Consider the following 25624-nt stretch of genomic DNA (forward strand, 5'->3'; position numbering starts at 1 on the left):
TTTTCGACGTTTTCATAAATATACAGGTTGTTCGAGATTTTTTAATTCGGGACGTAACTTACACAATTTTTTGCTAAAACGTAAATGATATTTATATGGTCAAGCCCTCCCTGCACCAGCTGAGCTGGCCACCGTTTTTGCCACATCCTTAATTTATTTTATTTAATTTGTTTTGTTTTTTGTAGTTTTTTTGGTTGTTTGTGGCAATAAATAAATATTCTATTCTATTCTGTTCTGTTCTGTTCTGTTCTGATCTGTTCTGTTCTGTCCTATTCTACTTATAAATGAAACATCGCTCGCGCGATAAATGAACACCTATTTGACAGATATTGATAGATTGACAAAATCGAAAAAAAATGAATAACGTGATATGTAGAATGCATCGGAAGTGCATTAGGAAGTCTACGTTATTAACAATTCATAGAGTATGATATGTAGACCGGTGGGCCTAGCACCAATATATGTGACATTCGGATTGGTCATTGGTCATCGTCACTTATGTCAAAATTACTATAAGATTTTTGACGCACTTTATACCCGTCAGGAGGCACTGCACAAATTTTGATACAAAATTTTGACGATGACATTACGATGGGGAATGTCACAAATATTCGTGCTAGGCTCACAGTTCAAAAGCGTGTAACTCTACTATAGATTATGGTGATTGGTAACTATGTATTTCCTTTACGTAACACCCCGACTCCCTCTCACTGTTATCCGTGTACTCGTTAATATAGATAACATAATAAATGGATAAAAGAAAAGATAGTCAACTGCATCAAATAGTTATAGTTTTATCATTTAATTTAATAGCAAATTAGTACAAGATAAGACAATGTTCGACGTTATATCGTTTTGGTATAATGTATTTGGTTGGCAACAGTTTTATGAGAATTAATGCTGAATACATTTTCATACAAGTTATTCGACAGTGTAATACAACAGTTTGATAAAAAGCGTGTAACATTAAACAATTATTTAATGCTTAATTTAAAATATAATTACAGAAATTAATATATTAGCTCAATTAATAATATAGGTAGTAACACATTTGGAGTAAAGGAAATGAGCCGCTGTCCAACCCATTTCAACGATTCGGTGATGGATTGGCAACCCTGACTTTTGTTCCGCACTCTCTAATTAATCTCGACCGCGTCTAGGCGAAAGCCAAACTGTTGAAATTAATTAATTATTGTGGAATCGACTATAGGCATAAGACAGCGGTTCAGCTTATTTGATGAATAATTCCCAAGCAATATCTGTCAACAGAGTCAAGTACACGGCCCTCGTTTAATTACAAATACGATGAATTAGTAATTTGCTAACGGGAATTGTAATCAAACACGTGTTCACATTAACTACCAAAATGTATAACGCGTTTAGCTTTAATATAATACAATAAGCTCTCAAGTCGATAGTTAATCAAAAGTTGCAATACAAAATCATATCATTTTGAAGATTTTTCCGGAACACAGATTTTGATTTCATCAATTTAAATTGATGGATGTTTGTTACAAGATATCTTCGGAACGGCTTAACGAATTAAATTTGTCACACATGTAAAACATAGTCTGGTAGAACACATAGGCTATTTATTAAGTTTTTTTTTAAACCGCACGGACTGAGTCGCGAGCGACACTGAGTGTTTACCTAGCTACCTAAAAGTTAGTATTTCTACATGTCTTAGACACATATTAGCTTTGATATGGTTGACGTACGACATAAAATTCCATGTTAAAATGACAACATAAATTATAATTTTAAATTATATAAACGATAATGCTTGAATTAATGAACACTTAAAGATTTCTTATTGACAAATTATAATGGAAATTCCTTATTAATGATAAAAAGTTTGTGCCTTCGAGTGGGACGTTGAGAGACAATTATTATTCATATTGTAATTTATGTTGTAATGAAAGGGCTGACACGGATGAGACTCGTTTAAATATATTGATTCGAAATCCTGCTAGGTTATTTAATTGACATCCCATTTAATACGCACAATTCTATGTTATTATGTTTTATTTTATTTTTATTTTATTCTATGTTATTTGAGAAAATTATACGTTGAACATTTTTTTAAAATCTTACTCCTTACTTTCTTACTGTTAGGTAGAAAAACCGAAAATGTGGCAATGTTGACACTAGCCTTACTAAAATGTCGACGTTGTTGTCCCCTCACTATTCATTCTGACTTTAGACTTTGTAACTAAAGCATATCAATCGTGCCAAATTATTCTTAAATAGTGTTTAAATTTACTAATATAATAAATGCGAATGTTTAGATCTATGGATGTTTGTTTTAAGGTATATAAATGCAAATGTTTAAATGGATGGATAGATGGATATTTGTTAGAAGGAATATCCAGAATGACTGCATTGATCTCGCCCAAATTTGGCATAGATTTAGAACATAATCTGGAAGAATACATAGCTGCTAGTCGCGGGAATAAGCTATAAAAGGTAACTATACTTATGAAGCATTGCGCTTTGAACAATCGCTTTACTTGGAACAAGCGAAGGGGTAGTTGTAATGCATTTATAATATAATAATCTGTCTATCTATTTTTGTTTCCATTAAGAGAGTTTGCGAGTTAAATGAAACAACTAAGCCAAAGCGCGCTGATACTCAAGATCATTTAACAAACAACGATAAAAGTATTACAAACAAACAAAACACGATTTTATGTTAATACGTGCTTTAAACATTGAATTGCATTATTGTATGTTTGTAAATACATTCGTAAGTTGATGCGTTGCTCAATTTCGTCTTGGAGCTTGGAGCCTGTATCCATTACATCAAGCCTAAGTGTTACGTAAGGTATTAAGTAAGTAAATTTGTGATGCGTATGCCCACGACATATTAATTGTGGAAGTGTATATATACTCTATATGACTTTATACTTTTTTTTAGCCTTTGATATGGAAGTATACAATGAATTACTCTTTGTATACGAAACAGACATAATAATATGTTTTAAATGCAGATTTTTGGTCTCAGAAACCCAACATAAATTAGTTTTAGTATGATTTTCCATGAATATACGATGTTTTAACTACGTCGTGATACTAACATTAGATAAAAAAGCAAATAAATTTTATTTACTTTAACATAGCTTTTAATTAAAATTAAGACATTCAATTTCATGACTATGGGAACACGTTAGGATATGTAGATTAATTTTTGAATCTGAATTCTTTTGTTGGGATTCATCCAGTATTTTGACCTTGAAAAGAAATTAATTGCGACTGCGAATTTAAATTGTTGAGAATTTAAACGCTGCAAATTCGAGGAATTAACGCTTAGACGTTATTAGACAGTTGTCAAGTGAAACAACAATGTCGAACATTAATTTTAAGCGTTTGGGAACGATGACACAATCAATGAGATGGCCTCAGTATTTCAAATATTTTATCCCACAGAGAGTAGGTATTATTGCATTAATAATTTGCTTCGAAAATATATTAAAAGTGATTATTCAACTCTAATAATACAGCCTTATTAAGATAATTTAGTATATCAAACCTAAATATTTTCTTTGTTAATCTTACTAATATTAAAAATGCTAATTTTAGATGGATAAGGGGATGTTTGTTTGAAGATGTCTCTGGAAGGGCTCAACGGATTTCACTAAAAGTTGGCTTAGATATAGAAAATAGTCTGGAACATAGGCTACTTTTTAAGTTTTTTAATTCCAACGGATGGAGTGCGGACTGCTAGTTTATAGATAGATTGTCCTTGAAGTTACCAAATTTTCACAGGCTTACTTGCATAATTATTAATTCAATGCAATTAAATTTATACTTATGAGAACATTGACAGCAAAGGGAATTACGATATACCTTGACATTTATGTACAAGGAACTCCATTTGCTCCTGGGAATACGCCCACGTAACATTTTCTAAAGCTTATAAATGAATTCTATGCACGAACACTAATTCAGTGTTTAACATACGCTTGATAAGCCACTAGTGTAACTTACGTAAGGTCTGCAGTGACTCATGTTCAGTCAAGTTATTCATAGGACTATCGAACACCGATAAATCTTCAATATTCGTATCAATTAAAACTCTCTTCAGTCTAACGTTTACGAGAATCATCTGAATTGCAAATTGTCGTCGTATTTTCAGTCGCTGTTCTCGTTTTGAAACGATGTAATTGGAATTTCGACTGTTTTTTGTCAAACGTAACATAGTATCCAATGTATTTCGCAGTTACACATTTGATAGTATTATATGTAAATCACGCTAATAAATCTACGATGCATAATGTTTGAATTTATTTTGAACAATGACCGCAAAAGTTTCGTCAATTTTTATTTATTTAAGTCTGCAAAAAGTTATTTCAACAATTGTGGTTAAAATGTCTTATTTATAAATGAATATTTCCTATTACAGGGGCCTTTGGTGGATTATATTCTTCAGTTCGACGACTTGCTCAGCCAACGATGGACTATTCGGATCGAAATTTCCAAACGGTAAGAATTCATAATTAAGTAATTAATATGTATATATTATAACAATAATTGTATGAAGACTGCCGTAAAAAGTATAATTAGCATAAGAAAAATGTATAATTTTAAAGCGTTAAAAAATTAACGCCTGTAGGAAAATAATACTAAAATTACAACGTTACAAAATTGCTGCTTAATGTTATGAATACAAATGAAAAAGCTTGATTCAAATCTATTGAAATGAAAGATTTCTTATTCAAATCTTTTGTGTTGCAAACTTCGACTATTCTAAATTTTAGATACTAACGTCGTGTAACAAATGCAAATGTCTTAATACTGCGTCCTACACTCCTTTAATTGTGACAGTCTTGCATCCATTAGACAAAGTAGGGTGAGAACAGCATAGTTTATGTATGCAGCATGCTTTTCTAATAGGTTTATTGTGAGGATGACATCTGTTGTTAATTACGGCTTTAATCAATGTGCAGCTTTATTGTATTCTAAATATTTACAACAATAAAGTTAATTACGACGAATGATAGGTATTTTTAAATAAGTAATAAGATATTGACTAATTTAGAATGTAGTTTGACTACCTTCTTACGTATTTCATAATACAAGTAGGTACATTGATATATTTTATTAATTGCAGCTAAATTCAAGTACGCAAAATTTACAGACAAACCATTTTTAAGAATGTAGATTTTTAAATCGCACCGCAGTTAAATAATAAAATGTTGAGTTAAGAAAAGAGGTTAGTTCTTACGAATTAAGTTAACTTATTCATCTATTCATTCATTAATTTAAAACTTCTAAAAGGATAATGAATATGAAACTGTGGAAATTTTAAATTTAAATTTAGTGAATATGCTATTTTATATATAATTCTATTAACTATAATATTTTTTATTTTAATTCCAGACATACCTGAGTACGATTTGCTGCGAGCTATCGGCGTTCCCTTCAGTAATCCGAAGACGCAGTACTTCGATGAGGGTCTCGACGGATTTCCTGCGTACGGGCTCAAACCGGGTTCAGATATCAAATCACCGTATCGACTTTTCATGCCCGAAAAGTTGTATGCCGAATTCTCGATAACTGCAACCGTCCGACCGGCGAACAAAGATGGCGGCTTCCTCTTTTCCGTCGTTAACCCTTTGGAAACCGTCGTACAACTTGGTGTTCAACTAATACCGTCAGGCCCGGGACTGACTAACATATCTTTATTGTACACAGACGCGAATGTTTACGCTTTATCACAGACTATAGCATCATTTGTGGTACCGTCATTTGCTAAGAAATGGAGTAGGTTTGGCATGAAAGTGACCACAGATAACGTAACTTTGTTTTTAAATTGTCACGAGTTTGACACATTGGCGGTAAAGAGGAGCCCGCTAGAATTGGTCTTCGATTCGGCGTCGACGTTGTATGTGGGACAAGCGGGGCCTTTAATCCGGGGAGCTTTTCATGTAAGTACCCTAATTGTTTATTATTTTCATTTATTTTAAAAACAAATCATTTGAATTTTATACAACAATTCTTATAATATTATGATAGTACTTTATTAAAATGTTGATTATGTACTTTAAATATGAAGATATTAATTTTTTTATAAATAATTTAAAAAATAATTTAGGATATTTTACAAATATTTTATAGGACGACTGGCAATTTATCAATCCTAATAGTGGGTTTCTGACTTCAATATCTCTGTATAAAACATATCGTGACCCCTGTCTTTCATCTTTGACAAAAGGGAGATATCAATATGTTTTAAACGGATTTTTTGGTCTCAAAAAAAACACTGTAATCAAAATAATCCGTGTATATTATATTGTGTTATATTCGTATAAATAATAAGTACTGATTGCTAGATATCGGTTTCAAACATCGCTAAACAAAGTTATCTGTACAGGAAAGTTCTCAGTACTAACGATCTATCGCTTAGTTGGTAACATTAAACTGTCATTTGACATAAACGTTTGCTTCATTTGCTCCTAATACTCAAGAGACAGACATGTCTAGAACTTTACGTGAAATAATTCACAATACAATTTAAAAAATATTATAAATTAACCCCAATACAGGATTTTGTAAATGTTATTAAATAGACGAGATTAAATAGTGATCAATGTTTTGATATCATATTGGATTGAGAAGTAAGCCTGAAACGATTTGACGATGTAATACATACAGGCAACAAAATGCTCTATAAGTTCAGTCAGCTGCGTGAATATGGATACATTAACAAGGCTTCAGAAACTTGTATAGGTTTTTGCCTCCAAAAATATGTATGTACCTATCCTTCATATGTTTCCAACTATGAATACTTGCTATTGGCGAAAAAGTGCCTATGTATTTTTGATACTGAAGGTCTGTACAAGTTTGTGAAGGTTTGTTAATGTTAACATATTTGTCATCATAAGACAGCGCCGAAAATGCAATTTTAATCTTACTAATATTAAAAATCGATGGATGGATGTTTGTTTAAAGGTAGGTAAAACTGCTGAACCGATCTTGATGAAATTTGACATGCATATAGAACATAGCCTAGAAGAACACATGGACTACTAATTACGTTTTTTTCTATTAATTCCACACGGAAGGAGTTGCGGGCGACAGCTAGTTTTAAAAATATAATTTTAAACCATCCCGCGCACATATGTGAACAACAGAAGAAATTTAAATGCATGACAAAGATATATGCAATGAACTTTCATACATGAATAAATAAATTCTAACCAGAAAACAAATGTACAACCCCATTTGTGAAACGACGTTACACTACACCATTAAATAATTCGTTGCATAACAAACTAGCGAACTGCTAACCAGAACAATAACACCATCAATCATAGGGGCGTTTGTGTTACAAATATTCCTTCATTTCCGTCCCATTGTAACTGTTCGCATAAGCCCACTTTCCACTTGTTTCAAACATGGATGTTAACATGAAAGGACGACATTTGTTCTGATGTATTTAGTACAAGAGAGGAAAATGTTTTCTTGATAGTATTATTTTAATTGCTTTTGTACCATGATATTTATTTATTTGAACTATATCATGCTACTAGCTGTAAAGAGATTAAAAAGCCTCAATTAATAGTCTGTGTGTTCTTCCAGATTATTTCTACATCTATGCCAAATTTTAACGAGACCTAGCCATTCTGCAGATACCTTCTGACAAAAATCTATCCATTCATCCATCCAAACTTACGCATTTATTTTATTATATGAGAATGAGATGAGATGAGATACTAAGATCGTATCGTACATTTTTTGATCAATTGTTCTATTGTAGACAAGGACATTAGATCGTTAGTTTATTTATTAATAAAAGTAATTAATTGTAGGATAAATCTAAATCGGTCGTTACTTGGAGTAATCCAGCTATAAAATTTTCTCATAATTTTGTCTGAGCGTCAATCTAACAAAAAGAAGTTTGCTTAAAATAAAAACAGAAAGATACACACAAGTAATGCCAATTTCACAAATAACAAAAGAAAACGAATAAGAAACACATGAATTCCTTGTCTTTAATCCAATGTAAACGCATTGTTATAAAGGGTGTCAGCCGAGGCGTACGATTTAGGCTCGTTCCCTTTGTAGACAAAGCCCTTTTTGGTGAGAAATAAACAAAATCTAGCTTCGTAAATCCGATTAACAAAACATGTGAATCCGTACGGAGTATCAAGGGAAATATTTCTACTTATTTGCGAAATTTCCAGAACATGATTTTACAAATTATTTACAGATGATTATTTACGGAATACAATTTATTTATTTCTAGTCACATCTTACGAATATTATAAATGTGAATATCTGGATGGATGGATAGATGTTTGTTTGATAAGTATCTAAAAAGTAGGAAAACGGCTCAACGTATCTTAATCATATTTGGCACAGATGAAGAACATAGTCTGACCACGTCGACGTCGCAGGCATTCGTTAGTAATCATAAATAAATACGTAACTACGTAAAATTGTAGACATTAAAACTTTTATCGTTCATTGATATCTTAAGACTGATATAAGCGCACTGCTTCAAGCGGTCAGCGTACTAAGTTCAGCATGTGACATTGGCCATATCACACACGTACAGCAATTTGCCGTTCGTGTAAGGCCTACGATACCCGAGCCGTTTGAAAGCAGTACCAATTGCAATCTGATGATCACAGAGTAGGTTCGCATATGTCGGCCCTTACAAATAAAAGTTGGAAAATCTATAAGTTGAAAACAAAACAAAAACAACTAAGTAAGCGGTTGGAGTAGGTAAAGCTCGCTTAGTTACTAACTTGTTCACTTTACAACTTGTTCTACATCTAAGGCGGATTCAATTTTCTACTTTATTTTCTTACTTATTTTATTTTTTATTCGGGATTTAAAAAAATGTAATTTAGTTTTCCTTGCCTTTTCCTAAATATTTTCTTTAAGTCGTTCATTTTGAGCTTGACTTAAAATCGAGATATTTAATTGTTCTCGCATTGTTGTTTTTGCTCCGGCTAAAAAATTTCGTATTAATTTTTTTTTAAATACTTCTTGTCCCACTTACGTACCAGATACTCGTCTTAAAAATCAATCTATGTATCAATTTAAGTATACTACACAAAAAGCTACTGATCAAAATCAAATATTAATAGACGTTGTTGTGTAAAAGTTCGCGTAATCCAACGTTATCAAATATGTATGTGCAAGGAATTGAATGCCTACCAGCTTGTCTAGTACGGCTGCTCGTCCGCAGTATACGACCACTCAGACTTTGTATAAGAGTCTTTTGTATACGCTGTGGTACTTTGAAAAGTTGATGATTAGTTCTCCTCGCACGGCTGACATGTTTGAGCCACAACAATGAAAACTTCTAGACTTCAAGACAAAGACATTTTTTATGTAAATACAACGCGTAAAATTCAACGACATACGTGATCATCTCTGGTTTAGACTGTGTACATTTTATCTTGTAAATGTAGAAGAAAAATATCTGAAAAACTAACGAATAAAAAAGTGCTAAATTAAGTATCATAATTCGATTTTATACTTTTAAATTGTGAAGGTGTTTATTGGAACGGAAAAGCTATGTTTTAACTTGAAAATAAAATTGAAAAATAAATTTAAATGGGTACCTTAATGGACCATAAATATCTTTAAGAGCCAACGTTAAATTCAAACAAAGTCTCCTCAAATTGTTGATGATATTTTGCATTAAATTTGAAATTTGTATGAATCGAATAGGAGGTTGATAATTGTGTGAAATTATTAAACATGAATGAATCAAGAAATTAGATTTATTTAAATAATAAGATAAATTATTCCGAAATTAATTAACCAAGTTTAATTAAAATATAATAATTAATTTTAAAGTTTAATAATAAAATGATTGTGGGTATCACATATCTATGATGGCTTATTGCTCTGAGTTAACGAAAGAGTTAATAAACAATGGAAAATTATTAATTATTAATGTAGTTGATATTTTATGTTTTGCTTACTGTACCATGATGGCGCCATATTACTACTGATCTTCAATAGTATCACATTCACTTTTACTGACGCACTATTTCGATACGAATTCAATAAAGCGTGAGTTTATATTTATATTTTAGTGCTCAATGTTGCATTTGGCAATAACTGGTAAGTGACGATCGAGGTCGATTACATACTATCAGTATTCCGAGCAACAAAACTACCTATGAACTAGTTTCAATCCATTCCTAAACAAATCCCGAAATATTTAAAACGTGCCGTAAGCACGAGCAAACAAATCTTATAGTTCCATTTTGTTTTGTTTAAAACGTGTTAAGAACTTTGTAAGTCTTCGTGAATTTTAGAAATCTTCAGCTTAGCTATAATTTCACTGTCCAAAATCTACGGGCTGATCAGTGCCCCTACTAAAACTATCACGGTGGGCCAGTCTTTTCTCGAAGCAACTCAGAGTAGTTTTGGTCTTTCTCTTGATATTTATAAAGCAACTATTAATTTGCGTGAGGTATTTTATACTGGTTAACTTTAAATTCTAAGATAGCGTTCTTGATTCCCTTTAGTTAACTCGTTATAATCTTCGGTTTAACAGCACCCGTCAAATAAAAAGTAGCCTTAAAATTCTCTTTACAACGACTAAGTACTTTAACTTTTTTATTATACAACACTTATATTAGTCTTAGTTCAATTTGAAGACCTTAGACCTTAGTCCTTATACTTTTAAGATGGTAATTAAACTCTAAAGTTGGACAGTAGTAAACTTTAAAGTTGCATCCACCTACCAAGATAATTCAAACAGAAATTCGTGGGCAGTAAATTGTCCCAGAGCTATAGAAGCTATACCAATATGTATGTATAAACATTTATGCTCCTGTCAAAGTGACAGATGTCACGCGTGTCACTTGTCCCGTCACGGGAGTGACGTGACGAGATTAAATGAATATTGGAGCTTCGGTGCCGCACGGATGTCAGACATGCGGTCACGCGGATGACGTCACGCTCGATATGAACGCACGCATTCGTATTTTGAAGTAATAATTTAACTCATTCGATTGCATATGATTATTAACCAATTATAAAAATTCTATTAAAAATGAGGGTACCGAATTAATTTTGTAACAATTTCTTCCGCCGAGTTACTTTCTTGCACAACACCACAGACCAACACTGTCCCTGTTTTTTTTATGCGGCCACCTGAAATCGCTGAAATAGCGAAGTGACCATTGCCCATAGATATACGCAATTGCACACGCTTTGCCTATCTATAATCGACGGAGGAGAGGATGCACGGAAAGAAAAGTAATGGCTTCTTAAATATTCCCTTAGTGTAGATTTCATACTAAAATCACATTATAGGTATATCTTAATGGCCAATTAAGAATTCTGAGTATGGTAGTAAAATTCCTACTAGAAGTTTAATATGTTATAAAAAAAAAAAATTACTAATGAGATGGATAATGTATGAATAAAAATTTCTTAAAATAACTTAAAACGAAAGTGTGACGAATAAAATCTAAATCAGTTTAATCTCTTTGAATTTTTTAAAACTTATTCACTTGCATGTAGTCACAGATGTCTGATATTATTAGAATTCTTCGTATAAATTAAGTTCTAACTTCTTTATTATGAGAATGTATTTTTTTTCTAGAAATATCTTTATTAAATTTTCTTAGAACACATCTATTTGATTTTTCAAATATCTTCAATACTAATATTCAAAATTTAATGCAAAAATATTTGTGATTTCTTTTAAGAATCTATATCGTATTATCGGTCGTGACCCCAATTAATTAGATCGTCATTTTTCAAGCAGTCTGTACGATGTAAGTTTGGAATATTTTTTCGTCGGCATACATATATTTATTTGTATAAAAACTTCGGTGCCAAGTATAAGTAGACCACTGCGGAGGTTCAGACAACGAGGTCAGGTCCGCAGACAGGGCGGCGCCATTATGTCGTCTCTTAACAAGGATAATGCCTATCCAAACTAATCGATACAAAAGAAAAAACTAATAATATTGAAAAAAAGAAGTATTTTCTTAAACAATTTAATACTTCCAACTCGATTAGATGTTTCGAGAGCTTACACTTTCTTTTGTTTTTAGCTAATGTTTAAGATATATTTTTTAATATATTTAACTTTTTAATATTCGTAATTTCAATGGTAATTTCTATTTAGTGTGTGTTTTTAAATAAAAAGTTATATTATTATATTACTATATTTTTATAAAATATAATTAAGTCGTTAGTTAAACGAATAATACTTTAATGTTTATTTATTTTGAATTATACCAATAATATTATAGTAATACGATATTCAAAAACGATCTGAAATCGCGTATTGGCACGTAATCCTATACAATTCCCAGCTTCTGATACAAATAGATGCCAAAAGGCTTTCGTAAGGAGGTCACGGTGGCAGACGAGACGACGCCTCTTCTATCGACTTCCAGCAGCTGATACTATCAGAATTTTAGTTGTGAGTTGGCTCGCGACGCGTGTTAAACGTTCCCAGAATCCCGGTACATCTTTGATTTTTAAATCGAACGTTCGTGTTCCCGGTCAGTTTGAAATTACATTTGCCGCGCACCGATCCTGTTGGATTAGTTTGACAGTTTGAACGCGCTTGTGCTAACAACGATGTGCTGAAAGTGTCGTGCGAAAGTTTTAACGATACTATGTTTCCTGTTCGTTCATTTTAACCCTCAAAACTCTTGTTTATAAAGTGCACATAAGTGGAGAATATAACAAAACCAGTTCTGTGCGTTATTTATTTAATTAAATTTTATAAAAAAAATTGGGTAGTCAACGCTATTTACCTATTAATTGTGTAGAAAAGGCATTTTATGCGTACTATATAGTATATACCGATTGTGTAATTTAACTACATAACGCCTATATTTGTGTCAATGCAATGTTTCAAGTTTGCATTGAGATAAAATGATGTAGGCGCTTTAATATATTTAATTAATTTTAAAAGAAACAATAATATGTCCTACATATGAACAGCTTGAAATAAGTTAAAAATAAATATTAATAAAAAGAGTTCATTTTCGCAATGCACGTACACGGAATAAAATACTTCGTATCCTTGTATGAAAATTCATAACAAGCAAATTCGTTGACTCTTCGGTGAATGGAAAAAGTTCACCTTTGTATCAGAACAGTTGACGTGACTATAGAAATATCCCGTCGGAGCAGTCGACTTTGTCGTGTCACATTATAGCCGGCTTTGTAGACGGAAATGTACACGTCGCTTCACTCCTTCAATAGACGCCCATTTTGAATAGAATATGCAGTTTTCTGCGTAGATCATTGTGTTGCGTTATTTACGCACAGCATATTAGTTCTGTTAACAAAAGCCACAATGAATACTTGACTCTATTTCAGTCTGATCGTGGAATTGCAGCTTTGTTTCTAATCACAGTTAGCGGAAATTATACTTGTTTAATCAAATTTTTTTGAAATTATTCCTAACGTTATTAAAAATCAATGATAATTTCAACTTAGTACGCCACTTATATCTTTTTGATTATTACCAGAAGACATAAATCTAAAGTATTATTCAATTTATGTAATTATTATGTTTTTAGTTTTTGGTGACCTTGAACTTATGCGTAGTGAAACTGGTGGAAAACATTTGAACTTATGTGAACAGTAAATAGTGTAGGACTATCAATATGGCGATGGTGATGTCAAATAAATCTAAAGTGTGTGTATGTACATTGCTCCTATTGGTTGTGCTTGGGATAAGTCTGGCTGTGGTTTCTACTATGGGACTTTTAGAACCGATTGAACACCATTCAGTCGGCACCGCAGAGATGTACAGTCAACTGAAATCTATCCCGAATGTCGTTGATAGAGTAAGTTAATTATTCTTTGCTTATTTCTTTGTTAAAAACATTGTTAAAACAGCAGGTAATACACGGTAAGTGACGTAGCAGATATATATGAAAATTAGGGTAGCCATACGCGTTATCTGTCGGCGCGAAATATTGCAACCGAAGTGTTTCTTCGTTTTGTCTTCTAAATAAACCATTTTGAGCAATGCTATGACCGCCGACATGACTTACCCACTTAGAGTTGTTAAGAGTACGAGGGAGTCACTTAGTATAGATTTATTGTGAGATATCTACACTAAGGGACTGTCCTAACCATTAACAGCAAACCAAGGGTATTAAAAATATTTTATTTCATTATTTAAGCTTACTTATTTTTTTTACATTGTTACATAAAAATTTAATGAAACAACTAACAATTTAAAATGTTGCCAACTTGTGACAACTGCTGTACAACTGAGCACTAACAAATTTGATTATGGCAATTATTGCCTTTGAACATGTTGCAAGCCGTTACGAGTGTGCACTCCACGAGGCACGACTCACGTGCCGACAACTTTACAACTACCACTTCATATTTACACGAATATTTACAAAAATTATATTTTAGCAATTTATTCTTTATATATATAAAAGAAAGTCGTGTTAGTTACACTATTTCTAACTCAAGAACGGCTTTACCGATATGGTTGAAAATTGGTGAGGAGGTAGTTCAGAGCCAGGAGACGGCCATAGGATACTATTTATTCTTTTTTTTACGATTTTATGCCTTGAAGAGCTGCGTTTTATTTACCTTACTAATATTATAAATGCGTATGTTTAGATGGATGTGATGAGGATGAATGGATGGGTGTTTCAAGATATCTCTCGAACGGCTGAAAGGATCTCTAATAAATTTGGCATACGTATAGAAATAATAAGTTTTTTTATATATCCAAGCGGACGGAGTCGCAGGCGACAGCTAGTAATTTATAAAATCAAATAAATGCAAATACTGAGTTTTACGTATATATTGACGATTGATGCTCAGAGAAAAGATTTCTACTACACAAGCAAAAAGCAGAGAACGAATGTAAGGAAGACATTTCCGTAATTACATGTATGGAATTTAATTTAACGAAATATAACTTCAGAAAATTTTCAGTTATTTTAAGAATTTATTGGAACAGAGAGGTTCGCATATCATTGATGAGAGTGTGCTGCAAGTGAATTGTCAATCGCGAAACTCATGTACAAACACTTATTGCTATCTCATATCTTTCCATAGAGTATGAAAGGGAGGACAGTTTAAAAAATGTCGAACATTGGCGTTATGAACTACCGGTGTCCCTTTATCGGAATGTTCGTCGGACGGTATGAATACCTTTCTCGTTTTACTTACAGATTTATGAAACGATATTCAAATCATCTCGATATTGAAATGTTTATTTTATATAGCATTAAATGTTAAAATACCTTTAAGAATAATTTCACGCTTGCTTTTGTAATGAAGCGAATATAATTTTTAACACATTTATACCACTGCTGGCAACAAGAGCATTTATCTTAGCCCATATAATGTGGCTTATGGCTTTTAGGCTAAACAATAAGAATACTTCGAAGTGTAAGGTACGATTCGTTTTATTCCTTTTACTACGCGTTTTTGAGATCAAAATCTATATTAAAACATACCGTCATCGAAATGACAATATGATTTAAAAGGGGAGTTCCGTCTCGGAAATCCACGGTTAGTGTCACAGTTGGTTGGTTTTGTCGATTATGTTTCTTGATATCGATGTAAATTGCGAATATTTATAATTGTATGTAAATTGCTATAACGTGCCAAAATCTGTGGTCATAAATTTTAACCAGCGATTCCATTATCGTCACCCGAAAGGTTCGCGGTGGATTTTTCGATTCAATCCGGTCGTGTCGGTGAAAGAATTAATGTCCAAATCCCGGTGAAATTAAACCGACGTTTATTCGCTTTTATCTGTCTGAAGCCTTTTGTAACTGAAAATGTTATTAAAAACGTTTAACTCACATTTTTATCTTAACCCAAACTTACTGAATAACATTTGTTAATAGTAAACTTTAACCAAAAGTTATGTATTTAATGTAAAAAATACTCAGTTATCTAGAATTCTAAAGTAATTTTATTTATGACTAGCTGTCACACGCAACTCTGTCCGCGCGGATTTAAAAAAAATTGTCGCTTACGTGTTCAGGCTATGTTCTTCATATGAGCCAAATTTCAGCGAGATTCATGCAGCTGTTCATGGGATCCCTTCTAACAAACATCCAGCCTAACTTTCGCATTTATAATATTAGTAAGAAATGTATAAGAAAATAGCACACTGCTTTTATAGTCAGATTAAATAGCTATAACGATTTTCGTGTTTACGTAAAGAAAACAAGTCAACACTAAGCACAGATTAAGCATAGCATATCGTGTACAAAAGAAAACATTAACAATTTTTCGCGTCCATATAACCAAGGGTAATTTCTAACACGTGTTGCCTTCGTCGTAAATTCAACGAAGAACAGAAAGAACAGATTTTAATTTATACAAATGTATTTTCGAAAGAATTCTGTTTTGTTGTTTAAGTAACGAACGAGTTTACAGAATAATATGTAATTTATCTTGTGAAAATGTTTTTATTTTTTATTTTTCGTATTCCTTCCAAAAATAGTGATTGCAGTTCACTTATCTATACTAGCTGTCGCCCGCGACTCCGTACGCGCGGTATTAAAAAACTAATTTATTAGCGTATGTGTTCTTCTAGATTATGTTCATCTTTGTCAAAATACAGCGAGATCCATACAACCGTGCTCAATATACCTTCAAACATCCATAAATCCAAACATTCGCATTTATAATATTAGTACAATACATCATACTAATATTAATAATAATACATTACGTAACTTCCAGATTATGTTTATCTTTGCCAAATTACAGCGAGATCCATACAACCGTGCTCAACATACCTTCAAACATCCATCCATCCATACATCTAAACATTAGCATTTATAATATTAGTATGATGTATTATGTAACTTACAGATTGGTAATTATTTAAATTCTCTTTTAAGATTGTTATCGTATTTAATATTATTCTTATGTTGTTTATAATTTTAAAAAGACCTTTATTCTTAAAATGTAATCTAGAAAATCTGCTCGAAAACATCCTGTTAAAATTTATAGTCGTAACATAATACGAGACTTACAATGCGTTAAAGTAAGGGTTACAATAACCTTAACCCTTTTGTGACAGTGATTAATTCTGACAGAGGTGCTGAGAGACCGAAATCGCCGCAGTTAGGGGATAAATTTATCACAATATTGAAAAATAAATGTTACTTATGTATATACGACTTTTTATAAGAATGTATTTTTGGTTCAAACATTTTCCGATAACAAATGAAACGCGTTTAAAGTCAAAATGTACTTATGAGTGAATATCATACTAGCTGTCGCCCGCGACTCCGACAGCGCGGAATTAAAAATAATCTTAATAAGTAGTCTACGCGTTTTTTCAGACTATGCTCTACATCTATGCCAAATTTCTGCGAGATCCATTTAGCCGTTCCGGATATATAATACCTTCAAACAAGCCATCCATCTATCCATCCATATAAACATTTGCATTTATTAAGATATGATTGATGTTAAGCGGTAGTTAAGTAGATAGAATAAATATATGTAGCCCTGATCTTTATATCGATTTTATGTTCAAACATGCTTATAGATGAATTTAGCCGAAAACGGTACATAGTGTAGTTCCAGTTTAACCATTTATTACAAAAAAAAGTCGGTTTAGGCGATTTAAAGTAAAATTTCATAAATATTATTATATTATGATTAAAAAGAAAAAAAAATACAAACATGTTTCACCGAAGGTTTTAAAATGAATGTAAAAGGAAAATGTTAAAAACTATAAAGAAAATTATGCTTCGTGTAATTAAAAATCCCGGCGCGGCGGTTAACAAAAATCATCGTGAATTTTACAAATTAGGGTCAGTAGCTGGCGGCGTCAAATTTTTATTATAAATGTATAATTAATTCTCCGTTCAGTGTATCATTAAAAGTAGACTCTTTCTAGATGAGTTCACTTGTTATAACAATAAAGTTAATGGACGGTTGAATGCCAAAAGCCATCTAAAGTCTTTCTGGATTCGTTTCAATTTTAAAAAACAATATTCTTAATCATTGTGTTGTAATTTAAAATGTGAGCTAATGCGATTTTGTCACCGCTAAATTAAAATGTAGCTTATATCATTCCTGCATATATCATCTACCTTCCAGTTAATGTTCCGTCAAAATTGGTCTAGCCTTAACGGAGATTACCGGGGACAAACCTTTGTAGACAGAAAGAATAAAAATTAAAAAAAATGATTTTGCGCTATCCGCAACGCAACATCATATTATGACTTTTAAAAATAACCATCCTTTTCGTACTCTTTGAAAAGAGCAGAGATAACAATAGTATTCTTGTAAATTTACATTTGGAAGTCACTGTTATAAAAGTAGTAAGAAACGTATTTTATAATTGAAAAAAATGTTGATTAAAAATTATTTAATTTTGTGACAAAATTACCTTTAAAATTGTCGCATAATACATAACAAACGGGTCAGAAAGGTAACAAAACGCTGTCAGGTTCGGGGAGTGGACCCTAATTTTCGACGTTTATACTGATTTTATAACATTCGTAATGTTTAATTACAAAGCTATTCACGTATGAACCCATATTCATTGTACATAAATCCACTAAGCAATGTATTTCGCTCAATTTAATAACAACGAATGAGAATTTGATTTAGTCACGAAGGTTAGCGTATAGTACGGAAATTCGATGTTGAGGCAACTCTAAAATTAAAATTTCTTTGAAGTTTCAACTAGAAATTAGAATGGCGTTACAATTTTATTAATGTTATTGTTTCTTTTAATTTTTTTGCAAATATTTGTATTGCGTCCTGGAGGCCTAATTTAGTCCTCTTTCCCTTCCCACCCTTTTTCTTATAAGGAAAAGATGGGAAGTGGAAGTGGACTTTCCCGATGAGAGGATGCATGGAAGCAAAAATATTTTTTTTTCTGTGCATCCTCTCCTCTGTCGATTAAAGGTAGGCAACGCATATGTAATTGCGTATGTCTATGGGCAACGGTTACTTCGCTATTTCAGTGATTTCAGGTGACCGCTCGCTCGTTTGCCACCTTATGATATAAAAAAAAAATTAACTATAGTAATTTTTACATTCAGTTTATGTTAAAAATATCCCTTTCGTGTATATAAATGGCAAATGGATGTTTAATTAATATATAATTTAATATTGTAATGTCCGTCTGTCATGAATATTCATTCCGGTCTTAAGAAAGTCATTTGCGACGGTAATTTAAATTGACAAAGCAGTTTCAGACCAACTGAAACTCTATTCCTGGGGACCGAGCTAAAACTTTCTTGATTTTGTTTTCATTTATTATAAATTATTCCATGCATTCAAATACTGGAACAATACTGGAATTAAAAATGGAAAACTTAATAGAAGCTTATTACAGTAAACTAATAACTAGCGTCTGATACGTTCAATTTTTCTTTTATTTCTAAAAAAAAACATTTCCGAAATATGTATTTTATTTTCTGATATCGCACTCAGAATCTTAGTTCAGTTTGATTATGAAAAATCTTTACTTCTCTCTTAATAATCGATTAAGTATTGCGACAACGGCAGTTAGTGGTTTCCTTTTGCATTTTATCACCATATAATACTTTACATAGGACTGTTACAAACTTGATATGCGCACTTTACAGTATTCCCGTCCAGCGATCAAATCCAGCGTTTTATTATCACTTTAACGGTGGATTAAAATGTAATCCTACGCAGCAAATCATTTTGTGGGTTCTCTTGGTATGTATTCGTTTTTCGTGTGGTTTTAGACTTTTCCAGTAATAATCAAATTCTGAGTTTGATCGCTGGACTGGAATAGTATAAACTGGGCATTAATCTCTAATGATTATGGACGCCTTTTTAAGTTCCCCTTTCGAAAATGTGCACATAAAATGCAAGATGCAGAGAAATAGAGAACGGAGAGAGAATTTACTGTAACAGAAACTTCAGGTGCTAAAGTTAGAATTCCGCCTTTATCAGTCGCCTTCACAAATTATGGTCTCGAAATGAACTAAAATAGTGCCTTTTCAACTGGGAATAGCTTAAAGGGAATTCCTATTTCGAAGAGTTATCGGGTTTTACTAATGTAATGGAAAATAAAATAGGATTACGGACATTTTTTATTTTTAAATGGGCAATAAAATGTTACTACGACTTGTTTATGAAACTTAATAAATTATTTACAAAGAAAATAATGCATAGTATATTTAAAATGTAAAAAGATTTAGGAATGTAAAAAAAAAATTGTAAAAATTTACATAAAAAATCTTATCTATATAAAATACAGCTCACTTTAAATATTTAGGTAGTATCCATATGCGAAAACTATTATTATTAATATAGTTTTCCAGTTATTAAATAAATAAATTAAAAATAAAAAGGAAAACAAATAACACTTAAAGTTTTGAAATAAAATCATTTTATTCAAAAACAATTTTTTTGTCTATTTCAAAACTGTAAGTACAATATTTTAGAAGATATTAAAATATTAAAACTGCAATATTTAATTTTAATTGTAAGTATAATTTGTAACATTACATTTCACGAGCATAAAATCAAATACCAAAATATTAAATAATAAAGTTAATTACGTCGGCACGCTTTACGCTTTTCACTGAGAAAATAATCACAATTGCACGTTTTTCTTAAAGCGATTCGACTTCAAGGAATTTAGTGCTTTTGCAGCGAGCTTTATTCATAAAGGAAGCAGCTGTTTTAATTTAAACTTTTTTATTTAAATGTTATATTTAGATAAGTTTTCATTCCTTCTCTATTGTACTCGTTCGGAGTTTCAGCTTCGGTATTACACTAATTACAAAACTTATAAGCTTTTAATATCGGGCTTGTTTACAAGCACAATTTGAAAAGATAATGTATGCCCTTTAACATTTTCAAAATTTGTCTTTAATTGTATACAATTTATAAGTTTTCAAAAACAATTTCTTACCATCTTCGTAACCATATCCCATTGACGTAGCATTACAAACCAGGATGACCTGGTTCTTATACATGTCACATTACAAGCAATCCATCAGTTTATTCCTTGGACTAACCCCACCTGTCTCATCATCAGCTCACTAAACGTCCCCACTGAGGGGCTTGCAGCCTATCCTAAGTTAGGGGTGACTACGCCATAGTCAACTTCACACATATCTTTGAATATCTTCACAGATATGTGCGGGTTACATTACGATGTTTTCCTTCACCGTAAGAACGTCGGTACATATGTAAATCGAAAAACACATTGGTACATGTCGGGATTAGAACGCAGGACCTGCAGATTACAAGTCAAGTGCTTAAACCCTTGAGCCATCGACACTCACATGTCTACCAAACCATATTCATCTCTCCATATTTTCCTTGTCACATGCGATTCTTCCGTCATAATATCCCATGCCATACTAAGCGTTTGCTTCCTAATTCTACCATTGATGCTAATTTACTTTATACAAAATATATTTAACTATTCTCTTACTAACTTGATGTCAATTAGGCAACTTCAACTGCCATCAGTTAGAACCACTTGATAAAATAATTGATAAACTATTCCAATTAAAAGTTTGCTTGCAATTCAGTTGGTAGAGTTTTTGAAATTTTGTCATTTACATTTTACCTCACTTTTTACATATTTTTGCTAGTCTTTAAGGAGCGTTAAATGCTAGTTAAACTTCTAAGTTTGGCTTGATTTATATTATTAGCATAATTTATAATATCTCGAAGTCACTTTATGTGTTGGACATGTTTTATTTCATGCTATGCTTGTACATCTTACTAATATACAATAGAAATGCGAAAGTTTAGACGGATGGATGGATGTATGTTTGTTTGAAGGTATCTCCGGAACGGGTTTTCATGAATTTCGGCACGTATGTAGGCATAATCTGCTAGAATACATAGTCAATTTATTAACCTTTTTTAATTCCGCGCGGACATAACCGAAGGCGACAGCTAGTATGATATATAAGTGCACAAATTGTGCACTTAATTAGCCCAACACCGTCTACTTTGTAGTTCCTAATTAGTATTTTAGAGGAGAGACTTCTGCGAACTTTTAGCGCAATCAATTACCTTGCTTATAAAATAGTTGAGAAACTGAGTGCAAAGTTCTGATGCACCTGCCCCGACGTTGTTAGAAAATTCAGCATAAAATCCATACAAATTATACGCTATTTTATTAAATTAAATGATTAATATTTAAATATTATATCTCTTGCATCACAGTAAAGGGTGTTTACATTACAGGAATAAATGCAGTATAATATATTGTCTATGTTATCACAATGAGAAAGATGACAAGTGTTTTGCCGTTGGACCGATGGTCGTCGGCTCAATGGTAAAAAATCCCATTGGCCCAATTAAATTTATAGTATCAAACACTGCATAAAAAACATAAAGACGAATTGAGAACCTCCTCCTTTTTGAAGTCGGTTAAAAATGGTTGTATATGATACTCACAGACATGTTAAAACTTTTTAAACGAATTATAACCTTTTTTATCTCTCGTTTTAGGTTTTTCGCTTATTATTTTTTTATATTTTATTAACAAATTCATCATAAAATCTGTACTTGTCCCTACGGAAGATTGACCCAATACTCTTCCATAAATCTCTATCAGCCGTTATACATGAATTCAGTCCCTTCGTACGCATACTTTTTTCTGTCTTCCTCTCCCTTATATTAAACTTTTATTTCTGTAAACAAGTATAAAATATTTTTAAGTGGCAGATTATAAAGTAGGAAACTAGAACGGTTAAAAATAAGTTTAGCAAGTTTCTAAGCTTCCTTTGAAGTCCAGCTTTTAGTTTGTGTACATTATATTCCACTTGCCGTCAAGCAAACAACGAAATAAGTAAATGTTTTCAAAGTGGTCGCACAATTTATTTAACTACTAGCTATCGCCCGCGACTACTTCCGCGCGGAATTTAAAAAAAAATTCTTCCAGACTATGTAGAGCATATATACCAAATTTCATCAAGATCCGTTCAGCAGTTCTGGAGTTACCTTCAAACAAACATCCATCCACCATCTATGCAATCATATTGAGTAAATTTTTAGATATAGACATATACTGTCAAGGATTTTTTTTTAATTATTTAAAAGGAATACTTCTTTCATAGATATTTTTTGAGTAACTTAAACCGTTCACACAGCGCATGCTACGAAAGTCCTCAAATGTGAAAAACCTTTCTGCGATTTTGCAACATTTTTCACTGACGCTTCGCTCGTATCGGTCGCAGCCTAATGTTATTTAGCCTAAAGCCTACCTCTATAAATAAACTATTTAACAAAAAAAATTTTTTTCAAATCGGACTAGTAGTTCCTGAGATTAGCGCGTTTAAAAAAAAACAAACAAACTCTTCCTCTTTATATTAGCCTAGATGACAACCTAACGCAGCTTCAAGGTGATAAATGAATAGATAAATAAGTACTGAAAATAATTGAAATATATTAAAGTTGTTAAGCATTAATTAAAATAATAAAATTAATCCGTATATACTTTAAGAGTTTAGTTCAAAATAATTAAGTGTTTAGTAAATTATGTGCGATGTAAATTTTTAACAAAAACTTAATATTGTATCAAATTTTGTGAGCATCTATGCTTAAATTATATTAAAAACTAAGAGTATTTATTGCAACACAAATTCTAACACAAGGCTTTTTCTTACTAAAGATAAATAGACACGAAGATTCCTACAGCTAGTTTGAAAATAGTATCTGTTACAAAACGTGCTTCGTTAATTAAACAACTGGATAAGAAGTTTTAAGCGGCCTTGTAGTAGAACTTTCTGGGTCTTTGATGAAAGTATTTAAATTGATTTTCGTACTGCCTACATTTCAAGAATGAAGGGAAAACGTTACATATAGTTCGAGAGAGTTACATACGATTTTGCGATCAAAAACAGTTTCCATCAACTGATAAATGGTAGAATTTATATAGAGTTTTGATTTAAAAAAAAACAAATGACGACCCAAAATGATATGCCTTACATAGAGTAGAGTAACTCAGGTCAGTGATGAATTTGAATTTAAAAAAAAAGTCAGTACCTTCGTTATAGTTTCGTTGCCCAGAAACATCTTAAAAATCGCCAATAATATTTGGCTGTCACGATATTAAGACGTATTTTAGGAGCATGATGAAGATAGTATAGAATATACAGTAATTTATCTTAACAAATTTTTACCTTATCATTCAATATTACTGCGCCGTAATTAATTTCCTGCGAACCTACGTTACGGTTTATTAATTTCATATAAACAAAGATTAATGCATTATTAAGCGTGGGTGGTTCAGGGGTTAAGCACTTGATTTGTAATCTGCAGGTCTTGAATTTGAATCACCCCATGTAAGAAAGTTTTTTAGATTTTAGATTTACATATATCCGACGTTCTTAAGGAAGGAAAAATCGTGATGCAACCTGCAGATATCTACAATGAAATTCATGGATATGTGCGCAGTCAACCCGCACTAGGCCAGCGTGGTTGACTATGACCTAGTCGTACCTAACTTAGGCTCCGACCCCTCAGTGGGGACCTATAGTAAACTAATAATGCGATATTCCAGTTCACATATACATATTATTATATACATATACAGTACTACGTCTCTTGCTGAGATTAGAGGAGAAACCATAGGTAAAGGTCCAAAATCTAAAATGAAAAGGTAAAAATTTGTTGGAGCCATGTTTATTTTGTGATTAACAATACAATAATTAAACTAGACAGAATCAAAAGTAGAAATAGGAAATATTACTATTTTTAATCATTAGAATTTTTCTATAACATAATTTATTTATGTAGTTAAGTTTATGAAAATACATAAAATAAAAATTTGACAATTCGCGCCAAGTTTAAAAAGTTTTTTGATTTAACAGATGGTTAACCAATTTTAATTACAACGGTCTCGACTAAACAATTATTTAATTTACAAAGGAACAGGAGTTCAATTGATGTAATACTTCAAATGTTCAATTAACACGAAACACTTATAGCGTGTAACGTCTTAGAAAATATTAATGAGACAATTATTGGTTACTACGTTATTTTATTTATGCTTCAATTATTGTTAAATATTGATATTAATTTTGCTTTTAGATATATTGATAAGTTATTATGTTAGATTTTTCCAGGATTTCGATAGAAGGTTTATAAGGAAATGTTAATAAATTCGTGTTCTATGATAACTGTTTGACACGTTTATTCCGCAATGTTGGTAGAGTCCTAAATATTCATTCATGTATTTACTATGTTAATTGGGCAAAGAAACCGAGACAATTAAATCTTGCTAATAAATGCAAATGTTTAGATAGATCATCATCACCATCATCATCATCAGCTCACTATACGTCCCCACCGAGGGGCTCGGAGCCTACCCTAAGTTAAAGGTGATTAGGCCATAGTCAACGAGGCTGGGCTAGGCGGGTTGGTTGACTTCACTACACTTAGATGGATGGATGTTTCTTTTAAGGTATCTCCAAAATGGCTGTACGGATCTCGCTGAAATTTTGCATAGATAAAGAACATAGTCTGGAAAAACACGTATAGAACTAATGAAGTGTTTTTTAATTCCTCGCGGACGCAGCAGTGGGCGACAGCTTACCTTTAAATGTAAAAGATTCGTAGCAATTTTTTTATGCTATAAAGCAGGCATAATTTTAGATTCATGCATATTAAAGTGATGTATCCTAAATGTTTTATACCTTAAAAG

The 25624-nt window shown here is 31.9% G+C and overlaps 1 protein-coding gene across 1 annotated transcript in view; it reads left to right on the forward strand.

The window, feature by feature from the left end:
* Mp (collagen XV/XVIII-type protein multiplexin) overlaps window positions 1–25624 on the forward strand; it is a 116724-nt gene that overhangs the window by 66253 nt on the left and 24847 nt on the right. The window contains exons 2-3 of the mRNA XM_013316776.1: window positions 4403–4482; window positions 5380–5927. Of these exons, the coding sequence (XP_013172230.1) occupies window positions 4403–4482; window positions 5380–5927 (628 nt within the window). The remainder of the gene's footprint in view (window positions 1–4402; window positions 4483–5379; window positions 5928–25624) is intronic.

This window comes from Papilio xuthus, unplaced genomic scaffold, assembly GCF_000836235.2.
Source record: "Papilio xuthus unplaced genomic scaffold, Pxut_1.1 DF826945.1, whole genome shotgun sequence".
Lineage (NCBI taxonomy): Eukaryota > Metazoa > Arthropoda > Insecta > Lepidoptera > Papilionidae > Papilio > Papilio xuthus.